The sequence below is a fragment of the Hippoglossus stenolepis genome, chromosome 6 (genome assembly GCF_022539355.2).
Source record: "Hippoglossus stenolepis isolate QCI-W04-F060 chromosome 6, HSTE1.2, whole genome shotgun sequence".
NCBI lineage: Eukaryota > Metazoa > Chordata > Actinopteri > Pleuronectiformes > Pleuronectidae > Hippoglossus > Hippoglossus stenolepis.
This window is the reverse complement of record NC_061488.1, coordinates 23242438-23260178: the sequence shown is the minus strand read 5'-3', so window position 1 is coordinate 23260178 and position 17741 is coordinate 23242438. Positions and strand designations below refer to the sequence as shown.

General features: G+C 41.6%; 1 protein-coding gene across 3 annotated transcripts in view; it reads left to right on the top strand.

Annotated features, from left to right (window-relative positions):
- arhgap4b (Rho GTPase activating protein 4b) overlaps positions 1–17741 on the top strand; it is a 34812-nt gene that overhangs the window by 1567 nt on the left and 15504 nt on the right. For all 3 annotated transcript variants that reach the window (XM_035158108.2, XM_035158107.2, XM_035158106.2), the window contains exons 2-10: positions 8620–8981; positions 11872–12043; positions 12121–12283; positions 14919–14981; positions 15096–15269; positions 15589–15717; positions 16017–16238; positions 17111–17212; positions 17316–17501. In XM_035158108.2, the coding sequence (XP_035013999.1) occupies positions 8912–8981; positions 11872–12043; positions 12121–12283; positions 14919–14981; positions 15096–15269; positions 15589–15717; positions 16017–16238; positions 17111–17212; positions 17316–17501 (1281 nt within the window). In that variant the 5' untranslated portion in view covers positions 8620–8911. The remainder of the gene's footprint in view (positions 1–8619; positions 8982–11871; positions 12044–12120; positions 12284–14918; positions 14982–15095; positions 15270–15588; positions 15718–16016; positions 16239–17110; positions 17213–17315; positions 17502–17741) is intronic.

The window sequence follows — 17741 nt, the reverse complement described above, 5'->3', positions numbered from 1 at the left end:
TACTCTAGTTTAATTTGCTGCACATGCACAAAGGGTTAATCTCTCATCTAATCCACTTTCCCCGGGCAGTGGTTCACATGTGAACTGTGGTGGACAACAAACATTAAATGAGAAAACGTGACATCAGCTGTGATTTTACCTCCAAATATCAAACAATAGGAGCAATGTTTACAATGATGGAGGGATTCAGATCTTTTACTTAAGTAAATGTAGAAATCACCACCAGAGCTGCTCTGTCACAAGTGAAAGTCATGGATTCAAAACTAAACAGAATATACTCTGCTAAGTACAAATAAGGTGAAAGAGCTAATTGTGGAGAACTGCCTATATGTAAATAATATAAATTATATTTCTGCAATATAATTATTGACATCTGATAAAGGTAGGGATGCTTTTACCGGCTTGTTCTGTGTAGTTTACTTAATCTATAATATTGATCAATTATTTGTTGATTGTGTACATTGTAATAGGTGTAAAAACGACAATATTAACATTTGAAAGGCAGTAGAGTAGAAATGAAAACTAAAATAAAATGCATTCACTCAGTAAAGTATCAGTACCACAAAACTTGACTTCATTGAGGGATTGTCCACTAAGTATATATTAGTAAGGTGTTTTTCACAGTTTTACAGTAGAAACTATAGTTATAAAACAGACAGGACCGACCCCTTATTAGCTCTGACATAGAAAGTGCCAAAGAAAACGTTAGTGGTGAATTGAAGGTTTCAGCACAGTCTGAGTGAATGTGGGCAACCTGACAGCCTCTCACTCTCACAGTACCCAGCTGTTAGGAGCTGTGTTCATTTCACTTCTTTATTAATTTTTGCCCCTCGCCAGGACCTGCAGGTATGCATTCCACAAACATTTACCTGTAAATGATCCTCCACATAAAACCCAACCATGGCGCGGCCTGAGAGATGGGGAAAGTTTTCTGTGCCCTTTGGCTTGAATTTTACATCCCTGTCTGATGCAGAAAGTGTCCTCAGTGCTGTGGCAATTATACCATGCCAGAATCTGAAAGGCATCTTATACTCTGCAAAATAGCGTCTCTATGCTACTGCCAAAAGCTATTAATTTTCAGCCTTTTGCAGATGTATGCCCTTGTACTATATGCACAGTACCTGAGTCATTGGTGGCCAAGCTTTCTTAATGTAATGCTATTACAGGATTCCCACACATCCTGGAAAACCTGGAAATTTATACCTGACTTTTCCAGGCATGGAAACAACATAAAAACGTATTCAAATTATAAAATATCTTCATCTTAATTGTCCTGGATTTTTTTTTATTGTATTTTCGCCCCTTACATAAATCACCTATGTTAACGTCAGTGCGTTATTAGTTTGGAATTTAGTCCACTGTTGGTAAGAAGCTGTGCAGTATAACAGGGAAACTCTCTCCTGTAACTTTAGGCCACTAGTGGTGCCTGTAACAACCCATTTCAATATTACCTATTAAAAGAAAGCTTTGACAATAACTTTGCACCTTACAGTGAACCTTATTGTGTTATTTACTATAATTTAGAATTGTTATAGAAGTAGAGCACAGTCCTTTTTTGTCAAACGTTTGAAGTTCATATAAGGGGCCTGCATATAAGCGTATTAGTATAAGTTATGCAAGTATTATTATTATTGTGTCGGTATTGTACAGTCAGCAGTGAGGGATGTATCCATTACCAGTAATTAAGACACTTAATCATATACCCACTATTAAAAAGGAGGAATTTAAACAGGGTTAAATGTGAATACTAAGCCTAACATTAAGTTATGTGACCATTTTTGATCAATTCCTGTCCTGATTTGTCAGGAAAACTCCGGGGAAATGTCCTGGAAAAAGTCCTGGAAAATTATTTCATAAAAAGAGTGGGAACCCATGTACGGTTTGTTGCTTTCACCTCTGAAACTTGTCATCCCAGTGTTGAGTTGGTTTTTGGCAGCGATGAGAACCAGGATTAAACAGAAAACCTTCTGTGAGATCTGCAGGTACAAATACTCTGCAGATGGTACCAGAGTGAAAAAACCTGTGGTGGCACACTACAGTGTGGCTTCCTGTTTGCTACAGCAGTTGCTGCACAAGCGCAGTATGGAGAGATTCTGGCGAGAGTTCAACTTTGTCAGTGATAAGATGAATTTGGATTGATGAACTTGCATTGTGGTGAATTGTATGGCACATTCTAAAAGAAAGCTGTGGTCCACAGCCAGCGTGAGAGCGCTCTACCTGTTGTGGTGCCGGCAAGTAGCGGTGTGAGCTGCATTCAGATTTGTTTCGCAGTTCACTGGGGCAGCCAATGAATGAGCTTCAAAGTAAGACAGTTCTGCAGCAGCACGTTGTACAATCACAAAGCACAGCACTGGAATTTGACATGAATGAGTCAGGTCATTGACCTTTACTGTAACTGCCAAGTTTTTACATTCAGCATTTCTTTTTGACTGCTGTTTAGTAAAAGTTACGTAGGATCTAGTGCCATGATATTTTCACTCAATGTATACTATGTGCAGGCATCTAAATTGATCAAGTATTTAATAATTGCATGAAGTAAGAAATTACTTTTTAAAACTAAATACTTCAAATAATTAACACTAACAGACACTAAAGCGGTTTTCAGACATAAGCTCCGGAGGATGTGGTGAGAAATGGGTCCAGACCTTCTCTGGAGGTTTCCTTTCACATGAGTCTCGTATCGTGTCTTCTACGTGTGTGGCATGTAGAAGACACAATTGTACGTTTTGCATCTGTTGCGTGTTAGAAACACGAGCAACACACCAGCTCACAGTGAGTCCTCCAGAGAATCTTCTGCTGTGTTCTCAAGTGGGCTCATTCGGACTTTCTCCAAAATTTTAATGGGGGGCAGGCAGGAGAAACACCGGAGAATTCCCCAGAGTTCAGTGCACATCTGAAAGCAGCATATGAGAGGTGTAACTAACCAATCTGCAGCTGTGAGTCTCTCCAGAGTCAACAGGCAGCAGGAATCAGGAGAAATGGCCACAGGCCAACAAGTGCTGAGTCCACTGTCTGACTCTGGTACATGAACCAATCCAGGGAGTCCCACAGCTTCCAGTCTCTTCAGTGTACTTTGGCGAGCAGGCTGCAGCTCAGTGTGTTGGCGGCAGAAAGTACGTACGAGAACTAGTGTCAGCAGCAGCAGCCAAGTTTTAGTACTGAACACGAACAGCTAGAGTCAGCCAGGCAGGGAAACCACCACCTGCACCACTTAAAGCAAAACCTTCTCTCACTGTCAGTCTGGTAACATACAAGCAGGGGAATGGCTTTGAGAAGACACAGCTATTTCCTGGAGGCATTCTGAAGTTTAAATTTGATTTGTAAAGAACTCACAAAAACACCAGCGTCAAATAAAATAAATGACAGTGCTGTACAGACAAATGTTTTGGCTCCATATATCAGTTTGAATCCCCGTCCATACTAACGAGCCAGAAAACATGTGACCACGTGACCACCCAAGCACACTGGGCATGTGTGTGCCAGTGGACACAGGAAGGATCTGGTTGTTAGTTGCAGAATCGTTGCAGACTCCTTAAATAATAGCTTGTCTCTGCCTCTCGCTGGACACAGGGATTATCACAAATAATAGTTTGTCTGTTACACAATTGTAGCATTGTGAATTACTGAACAGGATCAACACTTGTAATTGATTATCCATGTTGCGTTCTCCACTGGTAGGTACACTGAGGCTAATGCTGGTTGTTTTCTTCCGGAGGGGAGTCATGTGATCGGAGCCTGACAAATCAGAGAAGGCTTAAAAATGTAACAGTTTGGATGTAGCCTGAAATATACTGATCACATGCAGAAACAGCTTGAGGTCATGATGATGTCTGTAGAACAAACGCTGTTATAAGCTGTGACCTGACACCACAGCTCCTGTTGCTGATTGTTAATCCCATTATAATTCATAATGTCAGCGCGTACACCTACAACCCACTCAGTAACAGGCTGCACATACAGCATAGATCGCTCTCCTTTGCTTGCCTCTTGTTTCACGTTTCACAGTTCAAAGCCATTTTCTACTGACTAGCACTGTGACGAATAGACTTTTCTAAAGAGGTCTGTTTTATTCCACCAATGTTTGTCTGACTGCTCCCTCCTGCAGCGAATACATTTCAACAAGCTCCATCTTCTCCCAATCACGTCTCCGTCCATAAGAGCCTCTCCAATCAGTGTGTCACACAGACTGAGTGTCTCACCTGACTCTACCTAAACACGCAGCTGCAGCACAACTGACGGCCCAGATTAGCATATGATCGTTTTCTTATCTGTGATCGCAGCGCACAGATAGAGACGACACTTCAGCTCCTGTGCACGTTATTACATCTCAGCTAAAAAAAACCTATTTCCCAAAAGTCAGCTGTGTCAGGATGTGAGATCATCTGGCTGAGCGTCCCGATGACACCCGGGTTTTTTTCTTTTTGACATTTAACACTGCATTAGCAATGGTTTGGCTTTATCCTCATGGAGGAGGGATGGTTTTATCTTTAGAAAGCGCAGCTGCAGAGACAACACAGCAGTAAGAACTGAACATTTTTTATATTTCTGCAAGACATGTGACACGAGATGTTCTGTGGAGTTAGCGGCGATGTAACAGAGTGCAGTTGGCTCGCAGCAGTGTGAGGAAATCCCCGTATAATATCAGCCCTACATCAAACACAATGTCCCTCTTGTATCCTGTGTTACTTCTGCTGCGCGCTTCATTTTTTTCTTCAGAGAAAATTAACAGAAAATCCCCTCAGTAGCGGTAAGGATCTGTCACATTGCAACACATGTATCATCTCTTGTCTTCAACCTACTATATATTCACTACGTATATCACACGATTTTGTCCCTCCAATGACCTTGATTTTAAGTATGTTCCCCATATCCTCCATCCCTCTGCCATTTGTGACCCTTTTTGTGTTTTGCTCTTGCTGAATCTCTTCTAACCCCATCCTCTCCCTTTCTCAGATCATTTACATTTGCTTTGTTCTGTGCAGACTAACTTTTTACACTGATAAGGGCCTTTGGAGCCTCCAAGGTCTCGAGGACCCTCGCAGCCTAATTTGTGGGAAAACCTCTGCGTTCGTTCGCTGCATGTACTCACTGCTAGTTCAGTCTGAAACCAACGCTTCAATGTGTCTGGATCACATCCACTAAGCGGCTTTGCAGGGGGAAATGAAAGAACTGACACAAGAGTTCACCTAAAAGCAGAAGAAAGGCCACGTGTCCTTTAATATGATAAGCAGCAATGAGTCACATTATGTGTTTTTGTGGTCATATATTGCTTCAGTTAATGTTGTTTGTAGTCTGACTGAGGAACAGTGATAGACAGAAAGCATTTGACACTTTGAAAGAGTCCAGAAACCTGTTGAGAAGCTGACGCAGGATGTGGAAAGAAAAGTTGTGTGTGTGTGTGTGTGTGTGTGTGTGTGTGTGTGTGTGTGTGTGTGTGTGTGTGTGTGTGTGAGAGAGAGCTTGTCTTCCTGTTAAAAGCAGGATATGATATGTGTGTCTCACCTCAGTACAGTTTAAGCTGACAAGCAAACATCCATGCAAATTCCTGTGTCTAATGCGATGCAAGCAGTCAATCATGTGCATGCAGTTCTAAATGGCTAAACATTTTAGACGTAGGCTAACAGGCTCTGTCGCTACTGCAGCAGTGCAGAAATGTATTTTAATTGTTCAAATAAGTGCTCAAAAGTTCTCCTTACCAGCATTCAACATTATCAGTAATCAATATCAACATATTCGGAAAGTTGAAGGAGGAGTATTTCAGGATTCCACTGAGAAATGAATGTAGCAGAGGCTGAGATATCTGGATTTTTGTCCCTAGTTTGGTCCAAATATTCTGCCTCACAGAAGTGCTGGATCTGTTTCAGTACAACCTCCTTGTCAAAACTTGAAAAGGTCCCAATTCAAAGATGGCGTTGCCAGTCGTCTAAGAAAGATTTGGTTTTGGTTGAAAGTCAAAGATAAAAAGACGAACATTTCAGTCAATATGATTGGCAGATAAAATGATGATGACTTTTATTGTGAGCATGTAATGCGAACCATTGACTATTTTATTATTCTTATTTTGCCCAGTGAATGTGCTTTTTGAAAAGAATTAGGCTGACAGTAGCTCATGTTGATTCACTCCGAACAGCCAGTAGAGTATTTTTAGCAGTAAGCTAACTAGCAATAGAAGCATTGACCTTGTGTACTGTACCTTTGTGTTCAGCTCATTGTCATTGAGCTCTGACTGAACTCAGAACGCTTTGGAAACTAAAGCTCTTTCTGTTATTTCGCTTGGAACGTGGACGGATGCGTCTTCTCATCAGCTTGCAGAGCCCTGAGCACATATGACTGAGTATGCAGTCACACGGCCTCTAGAACTCGATAAGCATCTGACTAAATGATAGACATCTTCTTCTTCTTAGAAAACATCTTCTGACCATACAAGAGGTACAAGACCTCAGACAAAAACTACGAGTCGCAAGTCAGATGTTACTATATGTCCGTGGTAAAAAAATTGTTTTAAGGTAAATCACAGTGCAGTCTACTGCTTAAGTGAATATAATTTAAACTTCTAGGTCAATTTCAAATGAATTATGCATTATTTCTGTTTTGAGTAAGGGTGACTAAATTGAGATGATGCAAATACATGAGCATGTCTTAACAATTAAAGTGATTTAGTGGAATACTGATACAGAAATGTACATAGCTCCTGTGATATAATGATAACAAATATATACAGGTATAGGACGTGGAGTCAACTTATATTTATGATTTACTCACATAACAGTTATTTGTTTGTGTGGCGAGAAAAGCCCTGACTTCATGTGCATTCAGCATGTTTGAGCTTGGGTGCACAATAATATTCACTTGTTCTAACATGGTGATAACAAGGACACATAAGATTAAAAAAACATTACCTTACAGGAGGACAAACGTATTAAACTGCAACGTAGCTATGATTTAACATCATAGTGTATGCTAGCTAAAGGCTAAGGCTAAGCGTACCCTCAGGTTCGGCTTTTAAACGTTATTGCGATTAAAAGACTGAAACACCTGATGACGCCACGGCACAACTGAAGATTATGATTTTCATTATAACAACCAGTCCGACGCAGTTCAAAAGTGATGTTCCTGATCTCCCGTTTGAATGCCAGTGTAGGTTTGCAGAGCCAGGAGCAACACATGAAAACAGATTCTGTAGTCCACCATTGTTGATTATGTTCTTGAAGTCGGTGCAATTAAGGCTCTGTCCCAATTCCTCTCCCTTGGCCCTACCCCTATGAAATGCCCTTTGCTGGGAGTGTCCCCCTCCAAACAGGGAACTGGGACTCATCAGCAGGCAACCAACAATATTACAGTGACAAACAATATCAACTGACATTATTATATTAGTAACCGTTATCAACCAACATTAGTCCTATCTATAGAAACTTCTGCCCCCCACTGAAAACTTTATAACATGAGCGGAGAAGTTTTTTTTCCAATCTTCGTATACAGGACACGGGAGTAGCGAGCGTTACTCATTACTCTCACTCAGACTGTTTACTTGCATGTTTCGAGCATTTGCTACTGGGTTAAAATAAGATGTTGAGGTAAATTTGAAAAATGTTCATGGTTATTTTGCAAGATTTCATACTTACATTAATGACCATTTTATCCGCAGCGGTCACCATGTTGATTTGCTTTGTCCGTTCGTAAGGCATTAGAGCCCATAGAGAATTTCCGTCTACCCCTTCGTTTGTAGAGGGGCCCTGAATACATAATGAAGGGGTGTTTGAAGGGCAAGATGCCCACTACACCTACATTACACAGACAAATAGGACAACACTACTCCTTTACGGGCCACATGCAAAACAAAGGGGTAGGGCCAAGTGGCAGGGCTAAGGGTTGAATTGGGACAGGGTAAGTGATGTTGGGAAATCAGAGATGTACACAGTGAAAAGCAAACTGATATTTTAAAGCAGAACCAGCCCTGAACCAGCAGCTGTTTCACTTTGGTGGAAGAGCAGAATCAACTGAATCATACTTCTCATGGCAGTTTTACTGACTTTGTTGTGTGGGCGTTCTCCTTAGCCTATGTAAACAGTAAAGGTTACATGCTGAGAGAGTAATTGCTAATGCATGAACACGCTGTGAGTGGTGAGAGAGATTAGATCACAGGTCAGTGTGATGGTTCTCCACAGCATTTACGACATCGTACAGTCACTCTTTGACCTTTTTCCTTTGGAAATCTCATTAAGCTTTGTACTGTGTGTTTAAAAAGAAAATATTGGAGATGTTTGCTTGTGTATTTGACCATTACCTTTATATACATCCCCGACCCCCGACCTCAAGGCACCGAATGTCCTTCATTACTGCTGTTACTCATCACCTCTCATCTTCCCATCCCCCACCCTTCATCGCTCTTCTCTCACCTCCCCATCACTCTGGCCTCTTACCGTCCATTCTGCGCTCTGCCTCCGACTCAATGTCCCTCCTATTAAATCTCCCTTCTGGTGTCACCGCCCCTCTCTGTCTTATTGCTCTGGCCTCATTTGTCCTCTGCTTCTGGCTCTTTCTTCCTCTGATCCTGGCATCCTTTTCCTTTCTCACCATTATCTTACAATTTGCTCTGTTTTTCCATTTTCTGCTGCACAGGCCAGTTCACCTATGGATCAGCATTCACACTAGAAACCCAGGGGATTCCATGGACGCACATCGACCCGAATGACATCCCTGCCGAGTGCAGCCGATCGACACTGATGCCGATGCGCTGCATGCATTTGTAGAGCAGCAAGGCCAAGGGGTCAGGGGTGAAAGGTCAAAGACTGCAGAGCCAGAGCGGACGCTGAGCTTGAAGGGCGTCAGGAGGGGGGACCACAGGGATACGAGAAGAATCAGGGTTCAGGAAATAAAGTCTCAGTGACAGAGGAGAGTCAAGGGGTCAAAGATGATGACATCACATGTAAAGCTGAGGAGGGAGAAGGGGAGTCTGGCCGAGTATGAATTGCAGATGAAAGGTAAGTCACTGTGTGTGTGTGTGTGTGTGTGTGTGTGTGTGTGTGTGTGTGTGCTTGCCTCTGTGTATGTCTGAGCCCTTTATCACACCTCTGTGCGCGCACGTGCACTTGCTTGCGGGGACAAATGCATGTAAGACAGCAGAGCACATGTGCATTCATGCGTGAATGTGTGCAGTTGCTCAGCACAGTCATCCAGCCGTACACTCGCTCTCTCTCTCTGAATGCTTTTGTGCGTTCACATATGTGCTGAAAAAATTCCAATGTTGTCAGGACCTGATAGAATCACCTCTGCCTGCAGCTCGATGACAGCATGGAAAGAGTTTCCCTCTGTCGATAGGTCAGAAAATCTTATCAGCCATTGAGACTTGAATCAAAGTATGGACATATGACCAGTGCTGGCATTCCAAGGTTTTTACATGACAACAGCTGTGTGCGTGTGTGTGTTTGTATCATGTGCTGTGTTTTGGAGTGTGCATGCTGTGGCGGGCTGCCTCCCTGTACTGTACTACAAGGGTGTATTTATAGTCAGTATTAGCGATGCTGTCTCCTCACATCCAGTCAGCCCAGGGCAGTGTACTCACACAGAGACGGAGAAAAAGAGTAAAGAAGGGAGAGATAGAATGGTCCGAGCCGTTTGGCAGGGGGAGGAGAGGGGGAGGAATAAAAAACAAAAAGACAGCTGAGAGTGGGTAAGAAAATAAAATAAAAAGAGAGAGGTGAGAGAGCAAAGCGAAGGCGGTGTTATTTGGGAATGTGGTGTTTGTAGTAGGCTTCTCAAATCAAAGTGTATCGTGGGGCCACGCTACTGTTTTAGTTGTGTGTGTTTACAAGGATTTGTCTGTGTCATAAGGTTATATTATATATTTACAGTACATGTGTGTTTGTAATCATTCTGTAATAATCCACACACTGCGGTCACATTACTCTGTAAACACAATCCATCACTCCCACGGATGGACTGCATTTTATTCAATCCTGTAGTAAGGGAGATTTTTCTAATCAAATTTGTGATTAGAAATAACATTGTTAAATATTTTGTAAATGGATCCTATGTAAGTAGTTAAATTACTGAGTGAATGAACTGCTCCTCAGTGAGCACTATACACATCCTGACTTTCCAAAAAACATGGTTAGATGTATACTTTACACAAATATACATGTGTACATACACTGTACAATCTAATTGGTTATTTTTTAATGGTGTAGCATTACATTTAAAATTGGATTTTTTTTTTTTTTTTATGGTTTAAAAATATATTTTGAATCGGATTGGTTATTTTTTAGTGGTGTGACTTTAAATTGAAATGTTGTGCAAAAATTGAGCGATGTGCAAATGACCTAATCTGCTGAGCCACAACTTTTCTTTCTCGCTACGGACCCTTCTGTGGTTGTTATTTCCTGCCCCCACCTGTGGGGCTTCCTGTTTCACCTGACTCATTGCACAAGCTTTTTTTTTTTTAAAGGACAGTTTACTGGTGTAAATATTAAAGGAGATTATTGTAAAAATGTAAAAGATATGAATCAGTGATGATATAAAATTATCCCAACACATTAAGATTAAATTGATGTTAAATCCATGAAAGCAGAGTGCAGAATGTTACGGACTGTAAGTCTGCATGAAGGTTGGTGCACACAAGAGTTTAATGCAGTCAATGCTCGAGTGCCCAAGTGCAAGTCGAGTGAGTGGAGTAGGACAACAATATTATTTATCATCATTTAGCAGGAGAACAGTAGAGAATATTCTTTTCTTACTGTATCTACACCTGTTTTTATCACTTTCCAAAACCTCTTGGTATTCCAGTGTGTATTACACTGTGACGAGATGTGCTTACTATAACCACTGGAAGGTCATTTGCTCTGTGAGGATGCCAACAACTTCAATTGATGTGAAGTCTGGAGAGTCAAATATTCTCTGTGTATGTATTATATAATTATGATGCACCAAATGATGATGGTTATTTACAGCGGAGAGTTTGACAATTTTCCAGACTCTAATGCATTTAATTGAAGTAGTAAAAGATGGTTTATCTTCACCTTAAACTGTCAGCAAGGTGACTTCTATAAAACTGTATGAATCTCTTTTACTGGAACTGGCACTAAGTGTGGATGGAGAAAGGACCTTCATTGAAAAGATGAATGTGATAAATTACAATTAATATCATTTTTATCACCAGGCCACCAGACTCCTAATTCACGTCCAGCAATCCTGTGCACATCTGCTACCTGCCTGTTTGTTAACTCACCTCTGGAAAAAGTACAATAACTTATATGTACATATACATGTACAGTGTAGACTTTGGTTTTACACTTGCATCCTCCAATGTAGCTATATAATATTGTATTTGATTATTTAAATTGGGCTTTTACTTCATTTAAATATATTAAAATTACTTATTACTTTTTCAAATAATCTGTATACACTTTATATTTTTATTTTTACTCATAATGTTTAGACTTAATAGTTTATTCTCTGTATTCCATTGAATATTGTTTTACCGTAATGTGGAGCAAACTGGCACGAGAATTTCCTTTATTTTGGATTGATAAATTCTATCTTCACACTTTTTCCTACTTTCTGTTCTCTGTGACGTTGCTCTTATTGCATTGCTGAGCGGACCTGTCCTTCTCGTCCAACACTTTCCATAGTGCCGTTGACCCTGTGTTAACTTTCATATGACAAATAAAACCTTCAGCTCCAAAGTACTGCGTTCACCTCAAACAGGAACAACATCTGATGTTTGTGTGTTCTCATGTCCCCTCTCTGTTTCCATGTGTGTGTCCAGGTTAAAACATGTATTTACTTAAATGTCTGTCCTCTGTTTACTCTCTGTCTTCCTCTCCCTCTCTGTCTTCCTCTTCCTCCCTGACCGCCTCACCCTGTGTGTTACAGACCTCCGGGCTCAGCTGACAGACCAGATCAAGATTTTAGACTCTCAGGTGGAGGTGAAGCAGCAGCAGCTCTCAGACCTCTCCGAGTTTCTCCGGCGTCGAGGCGACATTGAGGCCGAATATGCACGCGCCCTCGACAAACTCACAGAGAGGTTCACCCACAAGACGAAGAAGTAAACGTTTTTCCCCTCTCTCGGATGATTGTGAAGTGTTGCCGTGTCTCAGTGAGGGTGTTTGTTTTGTTCTCCAGGAAGGAGCAGTGGGGTCAGTCTGTGTGTCAGGTCTGGTCTGTTTTGCTGACTCAGACTCGTCTGGAGAGTCGGGAACATGCAGCACTGGGTGACACCTGCTGCAACACACTCACACAGAGACTGGCACACAGTACGGAGGACACACACCGTCTGCACAAGAGGGTGAGTGTGTGTGTGTGTGTGTGTTAAGACACGTGGATGCAGAAACACACACTAACACACAGATAGTACAATGGGGAGAGTTTTGCTGGTAACTTCAGTGTGTGTATACAGTAAGTGTGTATAATGCATACACACTTCTTCTTGTCATTGCTATCCTAGGATCACATCCTCCTGTCATCCTCCCTTTGTAACATCACTGACTGTGTTCAGTGCTGAGATATGCAAATGTGGCACAACTGTTGTTGAAGCTTAAAGCAGCATATTTGCTGATTCAGAGTGACAACAACACTAGCGTCTCAGTAGACCTGCCCCCTGACAGCAAAAGATTCAAATCATTAGTCAGAGACTCCTCGCTTTCATTCTGCTCTCTGTGAGTTTAATATATGATATGATCTTTTTCTTTCATCACTGTCTTTCTGATGCGGCATAAGCATCGAACATATGTCAGTGTGATAAGAAAATGACAGAAACCATCTTTAAGGTAAATCTATTGCTGTTGCTGAAATATTTGAAATCGAACCAAACATTTGCCAGATGCCAATGGACAGAAACGGCAGTCATCCAGATACAACTCCACAGATACACACAACGACGCTGGCGTCTCTGGCATTTCCATAACAGGTGCAAAGCAACAACTGTAGAAACTTCGACCAGTACAGGCAAATATTCATGTGCTGTTTTCTTGCGTTGCTGATGCGAGTAAACACAAATGATCCTGGGGCGTGAATCGTGCAAGTAACATGACGCAAACATTTGCTGTGCATTTGGTGTGAATGCCCCATTAGTTTGGGCCTTGTCCCATCTGCCAACATGGAGGAGGTGGGCTTTATGACCTATACTGCAGCCAGCCACCAGGTGGCGATTGAGATGATTTGGCTTCTCTTTTGGGAGCTGTCATTGTCATATACAGTCTATGACCAAACCCCATCTCAAAATGTGTCAGTTAAATAAAGTATTGATTGGTAATAAAGTTGAATTGTCTGTATAAAAAAAAGTATCAATTGTTTGTATTAGACAGACAAATCTGCTGCAACTGACAAATTACCCAGGTACAGAAGATACCAGAATGTATGTGAGATGTAAATGTCAAAGAAATAAGTTGAACTTGGACTTCAGTTAGTTTTCTAAGAACAGTCAGTATCTCTTGTATGAAGACTTTATGACATCATCATAAAGATTTCAGAGCTGCCAGATTCATTTTCTGATACAACACAATGTTTATATGAATCCAGTTGTTAGTTGGAAACCTTGAAAGATGAACACACTCACCAATCAAGCTCTTTTAGTTGACACATACGGAACACAATGAAACTCTTCACAATCATGTATTTGTGCTGTTATCTGTCTTGGTGCCACAGCGGCAGTTGCTGTCTCATTCATTTTAAAAGAGTACACACAACCATGTTGCTCAAACGACTGGTTGTCAGACACTGACTGTCTGAACCTTCTCAGAGAAGAAGAGTGAGCCGAATTTTGATTTAGCCTCTACAATCATTTTGGATGTGTTGTTGGGCCTGACGCCAATAAGCTAGAAACATTTAGTAGTTTCTCTAAAATCACTGTTATTATGACCATGCAAGTAGTGCTGTATAATCATTCAAAGTAGCAATACAAATGACATTGTGTATTATAATGTGTATTATTATAAGTTTTACACAAGAAACTCTTCTTGAAAAGTAGCAGAACAAAGTGAAAGTTCACATATTACGAAATATGCTTATTTGCTTTCTTGCCAAGCTTTGGATGCAAAGAACGATGTTTGTACTCCAAATATGAAAAAAAAAAATTGTTCTATGTTTTTATATTTAGAAATCTTTTGAAGCAATATGTTTTGTGAGTATAAAAAGTAAAACATGACAATAACTTTTTATCATTTATTGTGGTCTATTTACTTACATAACCTTTTGGCTAAGGTTGTGTAGAGTTTAGTGATATTACGCATTTGAGGATACTTCAAAAAGTGGAACATTTCCGTTGCAGAGTTCAAGGGCCTGGGGCAGACACCTAAGGAGCCATGCACAGCTCCACCAAGTCTGCTTACAGAGTTAATTTTGGCCTCTTTTCATACATGTTTGGACCTTAAAAAAGTATTTTTTTTACAGTTTTTAGAGTTTTTACTGCTTTCCTCTTTGTCTCTATCATTCGAGCTGCACACTGCGAGTGTCGGGACAGGTTGACTGTGTGTCAGCGAGAGAGAGAGAGACAGAGAGAGAGAAGTGAGCAGCGGAGTCAGTCTGTGTGTGTGTGTGTGTGTGTGTGTGTGTGTGTGTGTGTGTGTGTGTGTGTGTGTGTGTGTGTGTGGGTGTGTGTGTGGGTGCTGATACCTTTCCCTCAGTTCTGGGACTATCATATAGAAGCTACACAATTCATCTAAAGTAATTAACTGCTTATAGTGACAGATTTGACCAGGGTAAAACATTATAACACTATAAGCGGTTTCCTGTACTAGAATATTGTTGGGAGGCAGAGCTGGCACAAAATTTTACTGAGACAGCCGCCTCGCAATTCTCTATGCAGGAAAAACCCTGCAGGGATGTCAATCTTCTCAACTAACTCTCAGCAAGAAAATTAAGTATTTGTCAAAAATGTCAAACTATTCCTTAAAATGACTAACATTTACTTTTGTAAATGTCAGAGCAAAGAAGTGGGAATCCAGATGCAGGATGAGTTGCTAAAGGTCACAACTGAACTCCAGACGGTGAGAGCTTTATTTTACTGTCCTCTATGCAACTGTGCAAAATTCAATATTAATGCTGTGACAGTAATGCTAACGTGGAGTTTGTGCTATCTGTGACCCGTGTGCTGATAAAAGGCTACGAAGACGTATAACCAGTACCACACCGACTCAATGATAGCTGAGGGGAAGCTGAAAGAAGCCGAGCGATTGGAGGAGAGACACACAGGCAAGTCGGCTGACCTTGGCCCCGGCCAATCAGGGGGACAGAGGCGGAGCTCCGTCAAGAAGATGGAGAGATTAATGGAGAAGGTGAGGTCACGTTTGTGGGTGTGAAAAAGAGTAGGTGACAGGAAGTCAGTTTTTCAAAGATTAACCAACCATTTCCTGTTGTTGCTGTGTCGGAGTGTGTTGAGGTGTATAAACTTAGTATAAACTAAAATAGTGAAAACACCTCCTATTTAAACATATGTTAATGAATATGTGACGGCCGTGGGCACATGATATTGTAATTTGTTGTATTATATCAGCACATGGTTTAGTGTTTGAGTGTATGTCATCTTCTCTTACCGTGTGCGTGCGTGTGTGTATGTGTGTGTGTGTGTGTGTGCGTGTGTGTGTGTGCATGCAGAGGCACGGCCGAGTGCAGGAGAACCAGCTGAAGTGTACCAAGGCCCGTAACGATTACCTTCTGAATCTCTCAGCAGCCAATGCAGCCATGAACAAATACTACCTGCAGGACGTGAGCACTCTCATAGATGTAAGAAACATGTAATTTGACTTGTGCGATTGTGTGTGAGTTATCTTTTTGTGTCGTTCTTTCCTGAAGAAAGGCTTGAGATTTTACAGGGGTAAGACTGGAACCGTATTGATTTCTCAAGGACCCCATGTCAAAAAATAAAAGCCCCCTCTCTCCCTCCCTTCTTTATTCCCACACCATCATTTTTTAAACTTTTTCCTCACCTTCCCTATACTATATTTTTACTACTCTATGATTGCCTGCACACCTCTCTTTTCCTCCTTCCTTCTATCCTCCTCTTCCTCTTTCCCTCTTGGCAGTGCTGCGACCTCGGTTTCCATCTGGCTGTGGAGAGGGTGATGAAGTGCTACCTGGCCAGCAGGTGGCGCATCCAGAAGACGGAGGAGACGGGGCTGAAGCAGTTGGAGGCCGCTGTGACCTCCCTGGACCAGGGGGGAGACAGAGATGCGTTACTACAGCAACACGACTCCGCCTTCTGTCTCCCATTCAGATTCAACTACCACCCACACGAGGGAGACCAGGTGAAAACACTTTGCGTGTGGGAGTAACTTTTCATGACATTCACAGGTATTGCATCCCATTGTTAAGGCAAACACGCGTCGTTGACACCATTTTGGTTTGTTACTACATATCTGATCATTTTACAAGCAGCAAGTCCGTCAAATTTCAGAATGCTAGGTCGGTGATGACAAATGAAATTGCCCCGCCCTCGTTTTGGTTACTTTTACTATTGTCAAAGTCAAGTCAAAATCAACTTTATAGTCAATTGTGTCATATGTACAGGACATGGGGGATTGAAATGCTGTTTCTCTCTGATCCCTGTTGTAAACATACTATAAGTAGACAGAACACACAGTTGTTGCACAAAAAAATCCAAGTGCAAAAGAACAAATTCAAGAGCAATGGAGAAATCCGAGAGCAACATTTCCCGTGTGCACAGAAGCAGAATGAGAGCGATGAGAAGAGTTCATGCTGGGGAGCAGGAAATGTAATCACGCAGAGTATATTTGAGTGAGAGCACTGCAAAATCTGAACAGGAAATCTATGAGTTCTGCTCCCCAACTGAAAGACCATTCTACTGAATAAAGAGAAAAAATCCTCTGTATCATCATCAAAGACTTCACATCAAAATGAAATCTGCATTTGAAAATACTAACAATTAAGCTTATTTTTGCTTGGGACATGTAGCTTTAGCCTCAGTATTTTAACAATATTTCATGTTTCATGTCAAATGCCTTTTTAAAAAGTTGGCTGGAAACAGCATTTTTCAACCAATTGCTCACAGAGTTAGATTTATATTTGGCTAACTAGCTACAGATAATGGAGGCTGCTAGCATCAGTATTTTTCCTGAAGGTTTTTCTGGATGTTAAATGTTTCATTTGTGCATTCCAGGTGTGTGAGGTGAGTGCGGAGAGCCAGGTGAGGTACGAGCTGGAGACCAGATTCCAGCAGCTTCAGTCTCGACTCGCTGCTGTTACCTTGGAAACAGAGGAGGTCAGCGAATTATTACCACCTAAATCAAATTTAAAAAACTTGCTTTGAGAAAACATCTGAATTAACTGAATCAACAACTTCAACATTTGTTTCCCGTTCTCAGATCAGTAAAACACTCAAAGCCACGCTCACAGCCCTGCTGGACGTTATGTGTGACAGCGACTGTAACCCCTCCCCCGATGTGCCCAGCAGCCTATCAAGCGAGCCCCCCGGGGGAAGCACAGCTCCAAAGCTTACCCTTGCCAAGCGTCGAGCCAATCAGCAGGAGACAGAGACCTACTATTTTACAGTGAGTTAATGCTGGGGGCTGGTCAATCCTTTTCTAAGTCTGATGTACTGTCACTAAACTCTATATCAAAACAATTATTGGCTAAATATAGGCCCTGTTATTAGCATTCATCCTGAGAGATCCAGTTAGAAGTGGTCAGCGCATAGTACAGGTCTGAACGCATCCTGAGATCTGATCACTTGGACCACATTCAGAGGTGGGCTGGGACGCATGTGGCCACATTCACCTAGTGTGAACACA